This window comes from Ctenopharyngodon idella, chromosome 1, assembly GCF_019924925.1.
Source record: "Ctenopharyngodon idella isolate HZGC_01 chromosome 1, HZGC01, whole genome shotgun sequence".
In the NCBI taxonomy this organism is placed as follows: Eukaryota; Metazoa; Chordata; class Actinopteri; order Cypriniformes; family Xenocyprididae; genus Ctenopharyngodon; species Ctenopharyngodon idella.
The window spans coordinates 41,060,967-41,079,072 of record NC_067220.1 but is presented as its reverse complement, the minus strand read 5'-3'; the positions used below and the strand labels follow the sequence as shown (position 1 = coordinate 41,079,072).

The window sequence follows — 18,106 nt, the reverse complement described above, 5'->3', positions numbered from 1 at the left end:
GGTAAAACATGCTAGAAACATACTAGTAATGTGCTAAACATGCTAGTAATGTGCTAGCAACATGTTAAACAAGATAGAAACATACTAGCACCATGGTAAAACATTTTAACAATGAGCGAAAACATGCTAACAACATTTCATTGACTTTCTCTGAGTAAAACCTTAAAACTTCAAGCTGCTAAAAGTTAAACTTTCAGACAAGGCATTGTCAAGCCAACATCAAGTTTGTCTTTAAACTATGCTCATACAATTACTGTTCCAGTTCAAAATACAACATCCAAAAGTCTGAGAGCACTGAGTAAACCTCTACTTTGCATTCAAAATGCTAATTTTTGCTGTAATGACAAGCACTGGAGCTGACATGATCAAAACCTGCTCGAGCATGAGATGTTGAGCATCTTGAGCTTTAACAGAAGCTACTGCCATATTTTAGGTTTTCACACATATTTTACGCTCTCTCTGAGTTTTCTTTTTTTTTTTTTTTTTTTTGCTGTTAAGGCTTCTATGAAAACATGTGAAACGCTTTACTGCACTAAATCGTGATTTGCGGGTTCGCTGTTGGATCTGATATAGTTTTAACTGCTCCATCCTAAAACCTGCATCACGCTCAAATAGATTCATCAGACACCCCGTGCTCAAACTGCTAAGATCAGACTGAAACGATCAGGGATATTGTTAAAAATAAGCTTCAATTCAACTTTACTAGCATTTCTGACATCAAAAAGTCGCAGAAGTACAAAATGAGCCGTTTCTGCTGCCTACTTTCAATAAATGCTTATTTTTCACTAGGGAAGTAGTTTTGAGTAATGAATGCTACAGTATGTTTTCTCAAAGAACCAAGAAACAGCAAATTCCTCATCATATGACCCCTTCAAATCTGTATATGCAGGGACTAAAAGCCACGAAACTCTTTCATGGGGTCTTTCAAAGGGATCACAGATTATTTTTGTACCCTTGAGCAATTCATCAGGTGAAATTCTCTTCAACAGCAATTATACATAGACTTTCTCTGCGTCTCTCATGTCATGCGGAGAGGTTCTTTTGCTTGACTTACTGTGTGTTGGAGTAATTGTTGTGTCTTTCATGTTGTCATGTGAGGTCTTCAGCTATTTGCTGCGTAACACTACGGTAGATTTTAATACGTTACAGGCTCTTATCTCTCCACACAGACTGACAGAGCCAGGTCTCATTAATAAAAGGCTCAGGGATCTTTAATTGTGGAGGGAATTTCCAAAGGGAACAATCATTCATTTTCATGTAAATTCAAAGTCTCTGTGATACTTTAATAATAATTTCAGCAATGTGATTAGCATCTTCAAAAGGAAGCAAAGGTGACAAGAGCTGCAGAATTGAAAGAAATGAGCAGAAAATAGAGATTATTGTTTCTATTGAACTCTGTTAAGAGCAGGTCCCAATATTTTTTTCCAATAATCCTGGATCTTATCCTCTACATTTTAAAGCCTAAGTGTGGGGTTTATGTGCAACAGATAATGATAATTGTTTTTGCCAAAGAGAGTCCCGCTCTCTATAATTGCTTTCAATATATCAACATATATGTGCACAACTACAGTTTGTATTTAAAGAAATCAATACTTGTATTCAGCAAAGACATTACATTGATAAAAAGTGACAGCAAAGACATTTATAATTTATAATCAATTTTATATGCTTTTCTTATCCCAACCACACCCTAACCACAATTAAAGTTGCAAATGTCATTTCAATTCATAATTAAAGTAATGTGCAACAATGTGATTTAAGCATTGATTAACGGGGCAAACGTAATCCACAGTGTGTGTCTGATGTCTGAAATGTACATATGGGCCTGGAAACACCATTGGGTAAGACTGGATCTAAGTTTATGTCAGACTTTGTCATTTATCACACAACACAAAAGAATGTTTCAGCTGTTTTTGTTCATTCAATGAAAGTCAATGGGGTCCAAAACAACAAGATTGGACCCCATTGACTTTCATTCTATGAACATGAAAAAAAAAAAAAAAACACAAAGACATTTTTCAAAATATCTTTTTTTAAGGCTGAGACACACCAAGCCGACGTAAAAGAACTAGCAGCGACAAAAGCTGACTGTGTTGTCACCTCGATTCTTTGGAGTTTCAGCCAAAAATCTGTGCTTGAACACAGCAGAAGGACTACAGGTGACTGTCAACTAGCATGAGCGTTCTGCGCCTGCATTTAAGTAAATAACTGTCTATATCTCAATGAATCTATTTTTTGTCATTCAAAAATGGAAACCAAACCTAGGACTGCAAATATACAAACCGTAAACAATGCAGCGCTTGATTACCATTTTGAATATCAATCATGCTGATCACTTTCTTCATTCCAGGCAGCTCATGTTATTATGAAAATATTCATGCATTGAAATTCTCAGGTAAGATGATGTAAAAGTAGAACATCCCTGTGCCGTCTTGACTTCTTTGTTCGCTTTCATCACTTTTATTCTCATGCACTGACTTGTTCGCTAAACTGAACAGCCAATCAGAGTGCTCTCTCTCATCGATGGCCCTGACGTTGGCTGGCGGTCGGCTTGGAGTATCACAGACTTATGTTCCACAGAAGAAAAAAGTCATACAGGTTTGGAACTATATTTTCATTATCAGTTAACCTGATAATGGTGTTGAAGCAGCTGGTACATGGCACGACTGTACTGCACATGTTGAGCCGCCAGCAATCGCATGAGCTTTCGCTCTAAACACAGAGACTGGAGCTTTCAATATTGCTGCTATAGCTTCAGTTAGAAAAAGAAAGAAAATAAAAAGACTAGTGTGCAAAAGATTTGGAATTGCACAGCAATTGCTTTCAACAAAACAACTAGAGTGTGTGTGTGTGTGTGTGTGTGTGTGTGTTTGTCAGAGTATGTGCACTCTGTAGAGTTGCAGAAACTGGGCTATAATAATATTCATAGATATAGCCTAAGTGACGTAGTTGTGTATGATTTGGCAATAGGGAACAACCTATACACTGGTCAAAATCGATTTTTCAGATTTTGAAATATCTGAAACGCTTCCAATACTCATTTTCTGCAGAATATATACATGATACCAGCTGCACTTTCTCTCTCTCATCTCTCCAACAGCAGGGCCCTATGATTTCCACGATGCAGAAAACGTGGACGGAATCGCGGAATCCAGTCATAAAAATGGAATTTAGTATACGCGGAATGTCACGGAATTTGTCAAATTTTTGATGAATGAATAAAAAGCAGGTCAGTACACTTAAATCAAATCGCTATATAGACTAGTGTCCGTGAATGTTAAAACGCAAAAAGACTATTTAAATATGAATCCTGCATGTCTGTGTGCCTCTGAAATGAACGACGCGGAAGCGCGCTGTTTCATTTACCTCACACACACATACACCCGCGCATGCACGCACGCACACACACACAGAAGCACATGCGACGCTTGCGGTGTTTTCATCCTCTGTCGTCTCACTATATGAGGAAATGAACGCACGAAATTCATCTCCAGAGCCACTCTGAAAGTCACTTCATCAGCATTTAACCGCTACGTTTGAGAAAACTATCCTCATAAACGCAGAGAAACTCAAAGCTCTAGGCAACCTTTCAAAATAAAAGTTCGATTTAACTTGACAGAAACATATCAGTGTTGTACAGTAGAATTTAGATAAATTAATTTAATAATAAATTATTAAAACTATATTTTTAATCTCAGTTTTTCTTCCATGTTTTAATTTGAACAGTAAAGCTCTGTTGTGCAGCACATTGTTTGGCAAAAAAGTTTAATTTCATGGTTAAAAGATAAATTAAATGGTATGCGTTCATTTGATTGTCGAAAAAATTCAAACATGCAATAGAATTTCTGAAAAAAAAAAAAAAAAACCATTTCATAAAAACCATAAAAACACATTTTTAATTAATAAATTTTGTTGTTTTTAAGAATTAAATTAATTAGACATGCTTTTTGGTTATTAAAATGTAATTAAACCATTAAAATGGAATCCAGAAAATTTGGTAAAAATAAAACCGAATTTGAGGAGAAAGAAAGATGTATATCATAGGGCCCTAAAAAAAAGTAATTTTTTGTTAAACTTTTAATAAATTGTTGGTAAATTGGATAAGTTTCAATTAATTAGACATGCTTTTTGATTACTAAAATTTAATTTAACCATTAAAATGGAGTCCAAAAAAAAAAATAAAACGGAAAAAAACAGAATCCAGAAAAATTAAAACAGAAAAAAACCCAAAAAAAAACGTAATTTGGGAAAAAATAAAACGTAATTTGGCAAAAAAATAAAGCGGATTTCAAAGGGCCCTACAACAGTGAGTTGACACACAAACCCGCCTCCCCTCACTAACTTTTCATTTGCTCAGGATGAATATTGTTGGTGTTACAGGGCTTGAATTTTGGAGAGGGGCTGCACGTATTTCGCATAATTTTACCCATTCAAACAGATTTTGTGCTCACACCTGAAGTGCGCGCATATAAAACCGCCTCTCAAAACTAAATTGAGTTCTTTTTCGCTGCTTATTGCGCTTAAACAGTCAAATACACACAAAATATCAAAATGCCGGTCTTGGCGAGTATTCACGTAAACACAGTCAGTTATGTTTTAAGTGAAGTTGAGAAAGAAAACGCATGTGTAACAGTATAATGGATCCGTGCGTCAGGTCTTAAAATGACAGCAGCCTAATATACCTGCTGCCAAATTATGAGATAATATTAAAAATATCTATATGGCAGTTTTTCCCCATGATATCGATGTCAAAATTGTGGCCAGTGAAAATTCTGAGTGGCTAGTAACTTTGGAAAACTACTAGCCACAGTGGCTGGTGAGCAAAAAAGTTAATGTCAACCCCTGCTCGTAAGGTACTCAGCTTGGCTCGTAATTCCTCTCACATATTGTGAGCCACGACCATACGAGCATTAATGATTTCCATGCCATTTCTCCGGAGAGAAAAAAATTGACTGTGAGCTCGTATGACAGCAAAAAACGTACCGTGTACACCCAGCTTAAGAGACGTTTTCAAAAATGTGCTGAAATGACATGTATGGTTTCAACTGAGGTTTAACAGGATAAACGGCTATTACAAGTACAAATTACTGCAGGTTATTTAAAGATTTCTGCTTCAGCCATCAGTCAGACTCTTTCAATAGACCCAGAGGCCTTCAGAATGATCTATTCTGGTCTCGTTCTCACTGTCAAACAATGGTTATCTAAGGAAAATAGGTGAAAAGGAATTGTTATTACTTCATGCCGAGCCCAAGCTGTTAAAAATCTGAGAAGATTTTGTGCCGAAGTTGTCGAGCCACTTAAAAAAGCATCATATCTACCATCTTGTTTTGTTCAAAAGCTCAGACTTGAATTGTAATGCCGCTTTATCAGAATGTGCTTTGGGTGGAGCGGCGGCGATAATAAAAGAGAGATTTGTAGCGGAAAAAACGCACACGGAGAGGAAGCGGAGGAAACTTCTGTTTTATATTTTATTGGGGTTTGAGTGGAAGAAAGACACACTGATAAAGAGCACAGCTGAAACAATAGATCTAAGAGTGGTATTGGAGTAAAAAAAAAAAACACAATATTTTGGCAGACAAGAGAGGAGAACACTGGAATTATGCCTAGATGTTGGTACGGCGGGCCGTCGAGGAAGCAGCCACTCAGAAGCCTTCATTTCATGGTGCGTTATGACCACCGTTCACTTTAAATCACCGGAGGCTTTGTGTCTGCTGTCAATTCCAGAAATGTGAAGGGAATAGTAATTAACAACTGTACCTTCAAGTGACGGACACTAGCGGTAAAAGCAGACTAGTCTTGATGAGCACTCGCTTGTATAATAACGTTTCTTATTCGTCTGCGGACACATTTGACACTTGAGTTTATGCTCGGCTACATCAAGAGAAAAGCTGATGATTTTCATCTGTCTGGCAGTCATTCCAAAGCACTGATATTAAGGTTAGCGGGGGAAAAAAACATTATTTTAGGTTGATAAAGTAATACACTGATGATGGAACTACAAAATACACTGACCTTGGAGTTAATTGACTTAAAAACAAAGGAAAAAAATATATAAATTGGGTGATAAATGCCAAATGATGTGACAAAAATGTCCATTGCTCAAATTTTTCAAAAACAGCAGACAGGGAAAAAAATAAGTCAATTTAAAAAAACAAGTAGATAGATAGATGTGGTTCAGATAACATAATATTTTGAGTTTCTGTTGATTAAACCAATCGCCTTCATTGTATTAACTCAAATTTTTAATTTCAATGAACTCAAAATTACGGAAGCCCTGAACCGCATGGTGAAAAAAAAAAAAAAAAAAAAAAAACTTATAGTGGGGGAAAAACAAGAAAGAAAACTTATCTCGTTATTTCGACATCATAAGTCATTATTATGACATAATAAGTCGTTATTTTGAGATATTAAGTTATTATTTCGAGAGATATTTAGTCGTTATTTCGACATAATATCTTGTTATTTCAACATAATATCTCGGCATAAATGTTGCGCCACTGAAGACGTTGAATTGTGTGAGTCTTTTATTAAACTTGATATACAATAATGAGTTATTATGTTGAAATAACGAGATATGTCGAAATAACGAGTTATGATGTCGAAATAACGAGTTATGATGTCGAAATAACGAGTTATTATGTCGAAATAATATGTCGAAAGAACAACCTAATATCTCAAAATAATGACTTATTATGCTGAAATAGTAAAAATAGATAAGTTTTCTTCTTTTTTTTCTCCCCACCCCACATAATTCGTTATTTCGAGATATTAAGTCGTTATTTCGAGATATTTAGTCATTAATTCAAAGTTGTTATTATGATGTAATATCTCAACATAAATGTTGTGCCACTGAAGACGCTGAATTGTGTCTTTTATTAAACTTGATATACAATAGCGAGTTATGTTGAAATAATGAGATATTATGTTGAAATAACGAGTTATGTCGAAATAACGAGATATTATGTTGAAATAATGACTTATGTCAAAATAATGACTTCATGTCTCGAAATAACAAGATATTATGCCGTAATAACGACTTATGTCGAAATAACGACTTAATATCTCGAAATAACAAATTATTATGTCGAAATAACGAGATACGTTTTTTTTTCTTCCACCATGCGGTTCAAGGCTTCCGCAAAAATTAATGCAACCAGTTAACTTTTTTTTTAAGTTAAACCAACAATTCTTTTTTACAGTGTAGATAGACAGATAGATGGATGGAGTGTAGATAGATACATAGATGGATGGAGTGTAGATAGATAGATGGATGGATGGAGTGTAGATAGATAGATGGATGGATGGATGGATGGATGGATGGAGTGTAGATAGATAGATGGATGGAGTGTAGATAGATACATGGATGGAGTGTAGATAGATAGATGGATGGATGGAGTGTAGATAGATAGATAGATGGATGGATGGAGTGTAGATAGATAGATGGATGGATGGAGTGTAGAAAGATGGATGGATGGAGTGTAGATAGATAGATGGATGGATAGATGGATGGAGTGTAGATAGATAGATGGATGGAGTGTAGATAGATAGATAGATGGATGGATGGATGGATGGATGGATGGATGGAGTGTAGATAGATAGATGGATGGATGGATGGATGGAGTGTAGATAGATAGATGGATGGAGTGTAGATAGATGGATGGAGTGTAGATAGATAGATAGATTGATAGACAGACAGACAAATATAAGACACTAGTAAAACATCTATAAAAAATTTATCTATTTTATTTCTTCAGAATACGTGGCTACTTTAGCTCAACTTTTGAATGGACAAAATACTTTTTGTCAATTCAGAGGTGAAGAGTTTATTTGTTTTTGATAAAAATCTATGAAGACATATGAAGATTATGAAAACTTTTTTTTAAATGAGGTGCACTGATGAATCATGCAAAATAAATAAGAGCAGGAATGTGCATTAAGCAAGTAAATAAGTTCAATTTGGACGTCGTGTTGACTGAAGGACACATGCACTGAATGACAGCAGATTCCACAGTGAATTTGCATGGACGTCAGTCCGATGAAAGCGCAAATAAACACTGATAAACAAAAGGTCTCTCATTCATAATAAATAAACACTAGCTTTTTACAATTGCTGAAAAAAATGTTCAGTGCTATGAAGTTAGGATGCTGTGGGAGGAAGCCAGTCACAAACCCTGAGTATGACTAACAGAAACAGTGATGCTTAGCAAAAAACACTAATGATACAATATCAGAGATTTCTTAGTTTTCTTCAAACACATTGCGACTTGAACCTCTTTTAAGTGAATTGTATGCAATTGTGGTTAAACCAGAGCCAACAAAAGCAGCTGAAAGGTGAATGTGGTGCTCGGGCCGATAATTAGATGTCTAGGGATAGAGATGGCTGCTTAAGTTACCTGTCTGTAGCAGCGAGAGCAGGTGTTGAGGCCAAATAGCCTCCCTGAATAATGCACACATGATGATAATTGCTTAGCAGGGTCTGATCTATGGGAGCTCCAGTCTGGGAATGTGTGTCTCGCCGAGTTAATGATCTCAGATTCTTCAATGGCCAAACACACACGTCCTGGTCCGGCTTACAATGATTTGTAGTAGATGAAAACATGTCTATGCTAATATCTGTCGACTTTGGGGAAGTTGCTGTAGATAATGGTGCGTGCTGAGAAGTGTTTTGCATGTGCATAAAGCCAGAAGCTCTGGGGAAAGACCGCGAGCAGGAAACAAAGAGCAAATTAAGCAGTGAGATCTTTCAGCATGTTGCTCTGCAGTGAGAAACAAGCTCACAAATGCTTTACAGTTGTCAAAGTTTTTGTCTGGGGTTTAGTGCTAGGATTAGACAAAACCCTGAATGTAAGAACAGATTCCATTCAATTTACAAATGTTAATTTGAATTCAACTGGTCACGTAACTAACAGGATGTTGAACTAGGATGACAGGAAGTGGAAATCATTGAATTTCAATTCAAAGAAGTTCCGCGCAATCACACAGAAGCTTTAGTATGTAATTCATTTTACTAATTGTGCCTATTTATCCTCTGATACGCAGAACATATGTTTTCTAATTAGGCATATTTTAAGTCCAATATCCAATAGCCTACTTTAATATACTTAAAAATATAATATAAAAATAAATAAAAAATATGAATATAATAATATTAATACACATTTAAATATTATTAAATACATAAAACATTTAAAAATAAGTAATAAAAAGCAAAAATACATAAAGGTGTGCGCGCGTGTGTGTGTGCGTGTGTGTGTGTGTGCATGTGCGTGTGTGTGTGTATATATATATATATATATATATATATATTAGGGCTGTCAAACGATTAATCACATCCAAAATAAAAGTTTGTGTTTACATAATATACAGTATGTGTGTATATTTATTAGGTATATATAAATAAACCCACATACATGTATGTGTGTATATATATATATATATATATATTGGATGTGATTAATCGCAATCATTTGACAGCACAAATATATATATATATATATATATATATATATATATACTCAGAAATGCAATACTATACTTAAAAAATATAATATAAAAATAAATAAAAATATTAATATAATAATATTAATACACATTTAAATATTATTAAATAACTAAAAATATAGAAAAAAGCATATATATATAAAACTTATTTTTGATGCATTTTTTAAATTAAAATTTGATTTATAATATCTTAAATTAGTGTTGATGATTATTGTGTGTATATGATCATAAACACAATACTATACTTGTAGACATATGAATTTCCCTACTTTCAAACTACGGTCTTAATATGTAATAAAAAAGGAACTTCTCAATTCAGTTCCGATCACACGTCCGAGCGCACACGGACAACGCATTCTGTCTACCATCGGCTGTCAGTAAAATCATCATAAACGGCAAAACATCTGCTGCTGCACCATATGAAGACATGCTAGTTCTACAGCAACATCGACTGCAACCACACTCTGTGTCCACTTTCTTCCACAGATGTTTGTGTGATCACACATTCATCTGATTGAACCGCATAGGAACCGTGTTCTTAAAAAACATCTATGCACTGTGTTGGAGTGTATTATTGACTGCTGTGCTTTAGAAACCTTTCCACTGAAGGTTTCCCGCGACGCGCCCTTGTTCTTTTCACCTTGCGATTCCACGCGGCTCGATTCTCTTTTAGATTTTGTCTTTAACGCTCAGGTAACAACGCTCCCGCAACGAGATGGAGGCAGGAGAGAAAGCAAAGGTAAAATGAAAGAAAAGCAAGAGAGGGAGAGGTGGTTGAGTTTCCGAGAGAGAGGACAGGCGCTCTCCTTTGAAGTGTTAAACATCCTTGAATAATTTAGTGCAGGCTAAGTATAGCTCTAAAACAGCCATTTCCATCTCTGAAATAAACCCTCGCTCGACGAGCACACGGCATCTCACTCCTACTGCCTTTTGTGTCGCACTCGTTCTTCCAAACAATTCCAGCTTCGCCCAACCTACACTTGAACCGGTTCTTCTAGGAGCGGGAATCGCCAGGGATCTTACGAGACAACAAGGTCACAATACTTTAGCCGCCATTTTGTTTGCAGTGAGGCATTCATATGATTTACACTGCACTGCAAATGCTAAAAATGTCACTATTAAAATGCAAGTACAAGCTGTTCCTGTACTTCAATACAGTAGGTTTGATTCTTCCACATTTTCAATATATTAATTTCACAGTAATACTACACTGTCACTGTCAAGATACTGCATTAAACATCTAGAACAGATGTTTATACAGTAGGCACTTTAACTCCTGATGTTACACCCAAGACTTGTTTCTTTGGGTGTAAAACTTTTGGTGCGGCTTTAATGATCTTGCCTCCTTCACTACTTCCTCCTGTCCTGTTTCCCAGCAGTCCTCTCATCGGTCTGAATCTTACCTGCAGGTGTCCTCCTGAATGTAGAGGGCGATGAGCTGCTTCGGGATGCTGAAGGACAGTGTGCACTCCGCCATCTGTTCCCGCACCAACATCCATTTACTGTCCACCGTCTGAAACCTGTACACCTTACACACCGCGTTCTTAAACACTGATGGAGAGAGAGAAAGAAACATTAAGTGAGAGATGTTTACAAAGTACAGTGAACAACGACTTCAATTGACCCTTTGCAAAGACCCGCCCCCCTTAGTTACTGTTGCTTTGTCCGACAAGCCATGGCGCTGTCACGCCACACAGAGTGAAAAATACATCTCTGAGCAAAGAGGACACTGACAACACGTCGATAGACAATACAGAGACAATACTTATGATATTAAACAAAGTCCCAGCTTTCAAACTGTGTAATTTTTTAAGAAATTCGAACAATAAAAAACGTTTTGTGGCTCTTTAATGTGTCGTGACAGATCGCTGTAGCGCCTCAGATCAAGCGGCTCGTGAACCGATCGTCTCTTCCTACTAGTTCATTTATAGCATCAAATAAACATGAATGAACATGAGAAGGAATGTTGTTTCAAACGCGGAAAGACGTCAGTACACACCATTTTTCAAGTTCAAGTCCACCAAGGTTAATCTTCTAACTCCTGGCTGCTTTGTTGGACAAAATGGCGGATTCGGCGTTATGATTGGTTAGATCACTTGTCAATCAAACTCCCGGCGAAGGGTCAATTTCAGCCTGTTCCTTACATAAAGCACTGTATGACTTCAGAAGACTTGGGAATATAGCACACGTGTGCACACTTTCGTGGTGATTTTTTGTCGTCGAAACCTGTTTATACTCTTTCCTAGCTTTTAAAGTGTGCCTTCTACTTTCCACTGTGCTATTAAGACTGCTTTAAGACCTGCTAACTAAGTCCTATGAAGAGAGACGGTGAGAAAACATTTCTAGATAGCCGTGAATGAGACCGCAGAACGTGTTTAATGTTCTTATCAGCGGTGAGGCGGTGGCAGGAGAAGTTATTTCCTCTACAGCATGAAATCATGCTTCTCGTCAAGGCTTCGCTCCACAAGCGAGTCGACGGAGCAGGCCGCACACCCAGCAGGCTGTGCACTCATTTCTGAGAGGAAATCTGCAAGTGTCATTTACTCTACACTTTTTTTCTAATGCTAGAGTTGCTTAAATAGGGGCCGTTTTCACCATTTTTGATCGTCATGGTTGTAGCATGAGATTCCTATGAAATACACAGGGGGGGAAAACTCCAGTAAGAGCTTAAACGAGGGGTTTTGATACATAATGTGGGTATATACTGTATGCAGTGGAAAAGTCTGACTTGCATTAAAAAATTGGCTAAACAGTAAGAAAAATAAAACTATCATAAAATGAACCTAGCATGAATGGTAGCCAATTGTAAACAAGTCTGTACTGTAGCCACTCTATTAATTACTATTATGTTATAATGTTGAGATAATCTATTAATTTATATTTAATTTATTGTATTAACATTTATTTACTGTATTTATTGCATTAACCTATTTTGTTAAAACTTTACAATAAGATCTAATTCGTAATGCATTAGATAACAAACTAACAATGAGCAATATATATTTAAAGCATTTATTATTCTTTGTTAACAATAGTTAGTAAAAATCTGATTGTTCATTAAGTATGTTCACAGTGCATTAATTAGCGTTAACAAATACAACTTTGGATTAAAAAATGTATTAGTAAATGTTGAAATTGCCATTGAGTAAGAGTAATAATATATAGTTAACTAATGTTAACAAATTTTCTCTCTCACAAAAAAAAAAAAAAAAGAAGGATAATAAACATAAAATTGTGCCAGGAAGTGACATCATTCGGACCATGTCTACAGCAAATAATCTCAAATTCTCAGATTTGCACAAATTGTAATTAATCAAGCTCACCCATTCAACCATGTTACCATGCTTTATATGATGAACAGATTTCATTTAGGCTTCTATTCACATATAAACATTCATCAACTCACACATCAGTTATGGTAAACAGAAGCTCAAACATGTTTGCTTGACACACGAGAACCAATGAGGTTCATTCTCCTGTGTTACGCAGCACGTTTGAGCTTCTGCAAGAACCAATGAGGTTCATTCTCTTCCACAAGAACCAATGAGGTTCATTCTCATGTGTTACGCAGCACATTTGAGTGATCGAGTCTCTTCAGAAGATTTGGACTAAGCCACTCAATTCATATGGATTAGTTTTACGATCTCTTGATGAAATTTTTGAAGCATCAAAGTAGTAGTTGCGTAGGCTGTCAACGGAGGAACAGAAATCTCTCTGATTTAATTTAAAATATCTTTATTTGTTTTTCGAAGATGAACGAAAGTCTTACAGGTTTGGAACGACATGAGGGTGAGTAAATGATGACAATTTTTTAATTTTGAGTGAACTAACTAAACTAAATATTTTGGGATCCGAAAGTCTGTAACCTCACTGAAAATCTGGGATTTTTTTTTTTTTTTAAACCTGAAAATAAAAGTTTCAGACATAGTAAAATGAAGAGGAATTCTTCAAATATTTCAAGATTTTGCACTATTTAGGCAAATTTGTGACAGTACCTCTGCTTAAGTGCAAAAAGAGGACACACCAAATACTAAAAAAAAACCATGTTTATTTAAAACTTTTACATTTTTAACTAATGAAAATTGTTGTATTAAAACAAACCAAAGCTCTCTCTGGAAACGTACATGTATTTTCCTTTTTACTTAAAAATGTTCATGACCACCAAAACATTGTGTTAGTTGTCCTTAATGGAAGCAGAAAGTACAGAGAGGTAGTACGCTGAGGATGTCGAGTGAAGACAGATGGACGTGTGACCTCCAGAGGAGGAGAACTGGACACAAACTCCCCCATCCAGCGCTGTGTTCTTCACAGAAGAGGATTAACCTCTGACTCCGCCCTCCTGTTTGCCCTCTAATCCGACAGCCAATCGGATTGCAGCATCTCTGCCTGCTCAAGCTCTTAGGGAAATGACTTTGCGCTGCGTTAGTGTTGCAGCACAGCGGATGTCCAGGGGTTGGGGTGATGGGCACAAATTTCATTAGTCAGTCTTACAGAAGTAGCAGAGACTAACATATTTTGACAAGAAGCTGCATGACTAAAACAACAGCCATCAACAACGCCGCAATGACATTTAATACGGTTACAGCACCAGCAAATAAACACTGTGAAACATCAGATATAAAGATAACACTGAACACCCTGGACTTCTGGAGAGATCCGTCTGCCATTCCCGACTTCACCTCCATCCATCACATCACAGCAGCTCATAAATAAAGAAATGACCTTCTACAGTCTTTGTTTCTCAGGGAACTTTCAGAGACTTTGGGTCTATTCACTCTCTAATAATGTGCTGAAACAATTCGACACATTCAAACTCTCTTTTTCTTACTGTGAAAAAATTTACATTGACTAAATTGAAATGGCATAAAAGCTGATGTCTTTTACAATTCTCCCAATACTGTTTATCCTGCTGCGTTACCTGAGGTAATTAAGCTAATGAGCCGCACTTCACACCACTGCTGGCAGTTATTTAAGCACAGCAATCACACCGTTCGGCAATCAGACGCCACCGAATCCACTTCATGATCTCAACAATACGGATGGGAATCAAATGGAATTGAACAATTCTGCTTCCGATTCTACTTAACAATTCCTTAATGATTCCATTACTGATTATTTCATTGCTCGCCCGCATAATTGGACCCAAGAATACAATAAACAAAAATGTTAATTTAAAACAACACTATTTTTGATTACATATTCAGTCTTTTTCTTTATTAAAGTACCGTTTATTCCAACAAAAGGAAATTTTTGGAAAATTGAGCCTGAAAAAGTCTAGGAATAAACACTAAAGAACGTAGGCGAACTGACACTACAATTTGTGTTAAAATTAAGAAAACGAAACAAGATTATTTACTCGTCCTCTCATCATGCTTTAAAAAGAGTCACTTCTTGGGTGTACATACTCATAACCAATCATAACCAAATTTTACAGTAAGATGCTTCCTCGACGGCAAAGAGATGAAACAGTGAGCAAATGGAGATGTTTATTCCTGCTTTCCAGAGAAAAAGGCCTCATGCATCATCTCTAGAGTTTCAGAACAGATCACAAACTGCTCGAATCTGCCAAAACAAAAGCCTACGAACTCAATATGAACTCATAAATTTCTCATCAGATTCTCTGAAGCCTGAATGATCTGAGCTGCTATCCACATTCATTTATAGCTCTATAGCTCGACTGTATTTCAACAATTGCCTCATTTTGTATTTCTTCTAAAGAATTCCACAAGAAACGTCTGAGACAAAGTTGATTCATAAATGAAATATAACTCTTTGAAAGAAAGTGAAGAACCAGTCCTGAGCAATAAAATATTCCTATATAGAAAATTATATCATATGTATTAGTGAATTCTGTATGAATTATGGGATCAAGGCTTGGCTGGTTAGCATGACCCAATAACCGCTGATGGCTGCAAAAAGCATCTCCATTCACCATTGATGACCATCTTGAAATACATCTTAATGGCATAAATTGGAAGGATTCCATTACATTATACTCTACTCTTAAAAATAATGGTTCTTTACTGGCATCAATGGTTCCATGAAGAACCTTTTAACATCTATGGAACCTTGAAACATCTATGGAACCTAGAAAAAGGTTCTTTAGATCTTTGATTGTCAAAAGAATTCCAGGTGCAGCTCACTCTAAGCCAATAAGATTCCACGTAGCATTTTCATCGACTAGTCGTCTATTCTGAAATTGGTTGATAACTTCTGAAGGTGTTTGACGGTCCAGAAGCGAATTATTTCTAGTACAAGAGCATGGAGAGATTTGCAAGTGCACAGGACACAGTTTGAGCACACAATATCAGTAAGAGAGCAATATTTCATAAGAGAGCACTGAATATTTGAGCGCGCACATCCGGTTTTGTGTGAGAGCGAGTGGAGAGATTCACGCTCACGCATTACATGGATGTGCTTTTGCGTTACAATAATGCGCTGATGAAAATAATGCCATATTAAATCACAAAAAGCCAAAAACCATAACATATAAAGCATTCTTTAACTCACCAGCATTCATTATTGGTCCGTTATCTTTGTCATTATTGGTTCCGTGCGACGACTCGTACACCAGCGTGCACTGTGGGAAAAAAACAAGATTGTGCATTTGAGATTGAAGGTCATTTGTCACTGATTATTAGACGTCAACATAATGACTACTACTTTAAATACGACCAACGACATCAGAGAGTTGGCGACAGCATCCCGTGACTCTCTCTCTCCGTCTCATGAGCCGAACGAATGGTGACAAGCTGTCACCTGCACCACTGCTCAGATAATAGAGGAGTTCTCCAAGTATCCCAGAGCGCCAATGTAAGCAATACAGGAGAGGAGAGACCCTCACGGCAGCTCAAGACAAACACGATCCTCCATCAACATCACCCACGGCGCTTGTGGCCTAATCACTTGAAATGCATACCCCGCATCAGGGTTTAGTGTGATGACGGATGAGTCTTCACGTCTCATTAGGTCTCATGACCTTGAATGGGTCTATGAGAGTTTCCAGACTGTTCTTGGCATACAGCTAAAAAAAAAAAAAGCCCCCCAAAAAAGAGAGTTGCAATTGGTCCATGTTTTATGAACAGTCATGTTCTGTGGCAGATCAGATCCTACTCAAACATATATCAGCCCTGACCCACATTCCCTCATGAAGAACAAAGTGAATCACTTCTGAAGCACACAGATCAAATAAAACAACAACGGCTCTGAGCCAATAAACAGACAGACAGTTGTTACAGTAAAGAACAAAAAGACCTTATTGTGCAATTTATTTTCCAATTTGAATGAAATATCTATCTATCTATCTATCTATCTATCTATCTATCTATCTATCTATCTGTGTGTGTATCTATCTGTGTGTATCTATCTATCTATCTATCTATCTATCTATCTATCTGTGTTTGTGTTTGTGTCTATCTATCTATCTATCTATCTATCTATCTATCTATCTGTGTGTGTATCTATCTATCTATCTATCTATCTGTGTGTGTATCTATCTATCTATCTATCTATCTATCTATCTATCTATCTATCTATCTATCTATCGGTTTAATTTACTGAATTGCAAGAAACAGGTAAAGGCATTCCGGGAATTGAAGGAAATGAATTGTTCTTCCACTGTAGTTCATTAAAAAAAAAAAAATATATATATATATAATGATACGTAAATAATAAAAATCTAATAAATGTTTAAATAAAAATATAAAAATAAATATACAAAACTATAAATAAACAAACATACAAGCAAACAAACAAATGTTACTTAAAAAGCTCGTGTATGATAAAACAGACAATGTGTTTATGGGTATTTAAAACTTAAAAGTGTTATTATAGGGGCTTTCTAGGAACTTAGTTATAGAAAGGAACTAGCCACCAGGGTGGTTCCCCAAGAACTAACATTCCCCTAGGGCCGTTTTCCTGGTTGCATTTGCACCGGCAGTAGGAAGTGACGAAATCCACGCTTCTTGTTGTGAGAACGCCTGAGCCTGAGTACACAGTGCTCACATCCTCCATTTGTTTATGAACAGTCCTTTCTAATACGTTATTAGATAGAACTGTTATATAAAGAAAATAGACAGTATATTGAAAATGATTTGCGTTTGCCATGTGGTTGATGCCCAATGTCGCTAGCTGAGCAGAAGTACATAATCATGTTTTGCTTTGGTCCAAAGTTGCGTTGGATTTTCTCCTTAGCGTAAAGGTTGAGAGGTCCAGCTATCACTGCTTTCCATGTTTGTAGAGTTAATTTGTGGAGTAAATATATAAGCTATAAACTGTGTGTACGTGGCTTTATTTAAAAAAATGGAGGGTACCGTGTTTCGCGTGCGTTCGGCTAATCAACATACACTTGCGTCGCTGGTAGTTCCTACTGTGATGGTTTAGACCCTACTCTGAAGGAGGAGCTAATTTGGTTCCCCCAAAAGTAGTTCCTAGAACTAAAATCGTTCCTAGTTCCTGCAGTGCAAACATGGCAAAATCCGGGCGCTTCCCCCAATAGTTCTAGGAACTATGAAAAGGTTCCTCCGGTGTGAAGCTTTGGTCAATCTAACATTCAAAGTTTGTCTTGACAATCTTTCTTTTTCAAGTTAAAAATGACCAGTTCCAT

The 18,106-nt window shown here is 36.5% G+C and overlaps 1 protein-coding gene across 6 annotated transcripts in view; it reads right to left on the bottom strand.

Moving 5' to 3' along the window:
* Positions 1-18,106, bottom strand: part of inpp4b (inositol polyphosphate-4-phosphatase type II B) — a 184,339-nt gene that overhangs the window by 91,035 nt on the left and 75,198 nt on the right. For all 6 annotated transcript variants that reach the window (XM_051909733.1, XM_051909742.1, XM_051909752.1 and 3 more), the window contains 2 exons: positions 16,012-16,081; positions 10,905-11,052 (listed from right to left, as the gene is read on the bottom strand). In XM_051909733.1, coding sequence (XP_051765693.1) covers positions 10,905-11,052; positions 16,012-16,081 — 218 coding nt within the window. The remainder of the gene's footprint in view (positions 1-10,904; positions 11,053-16,011; positions 16,082-18,106) is intronic.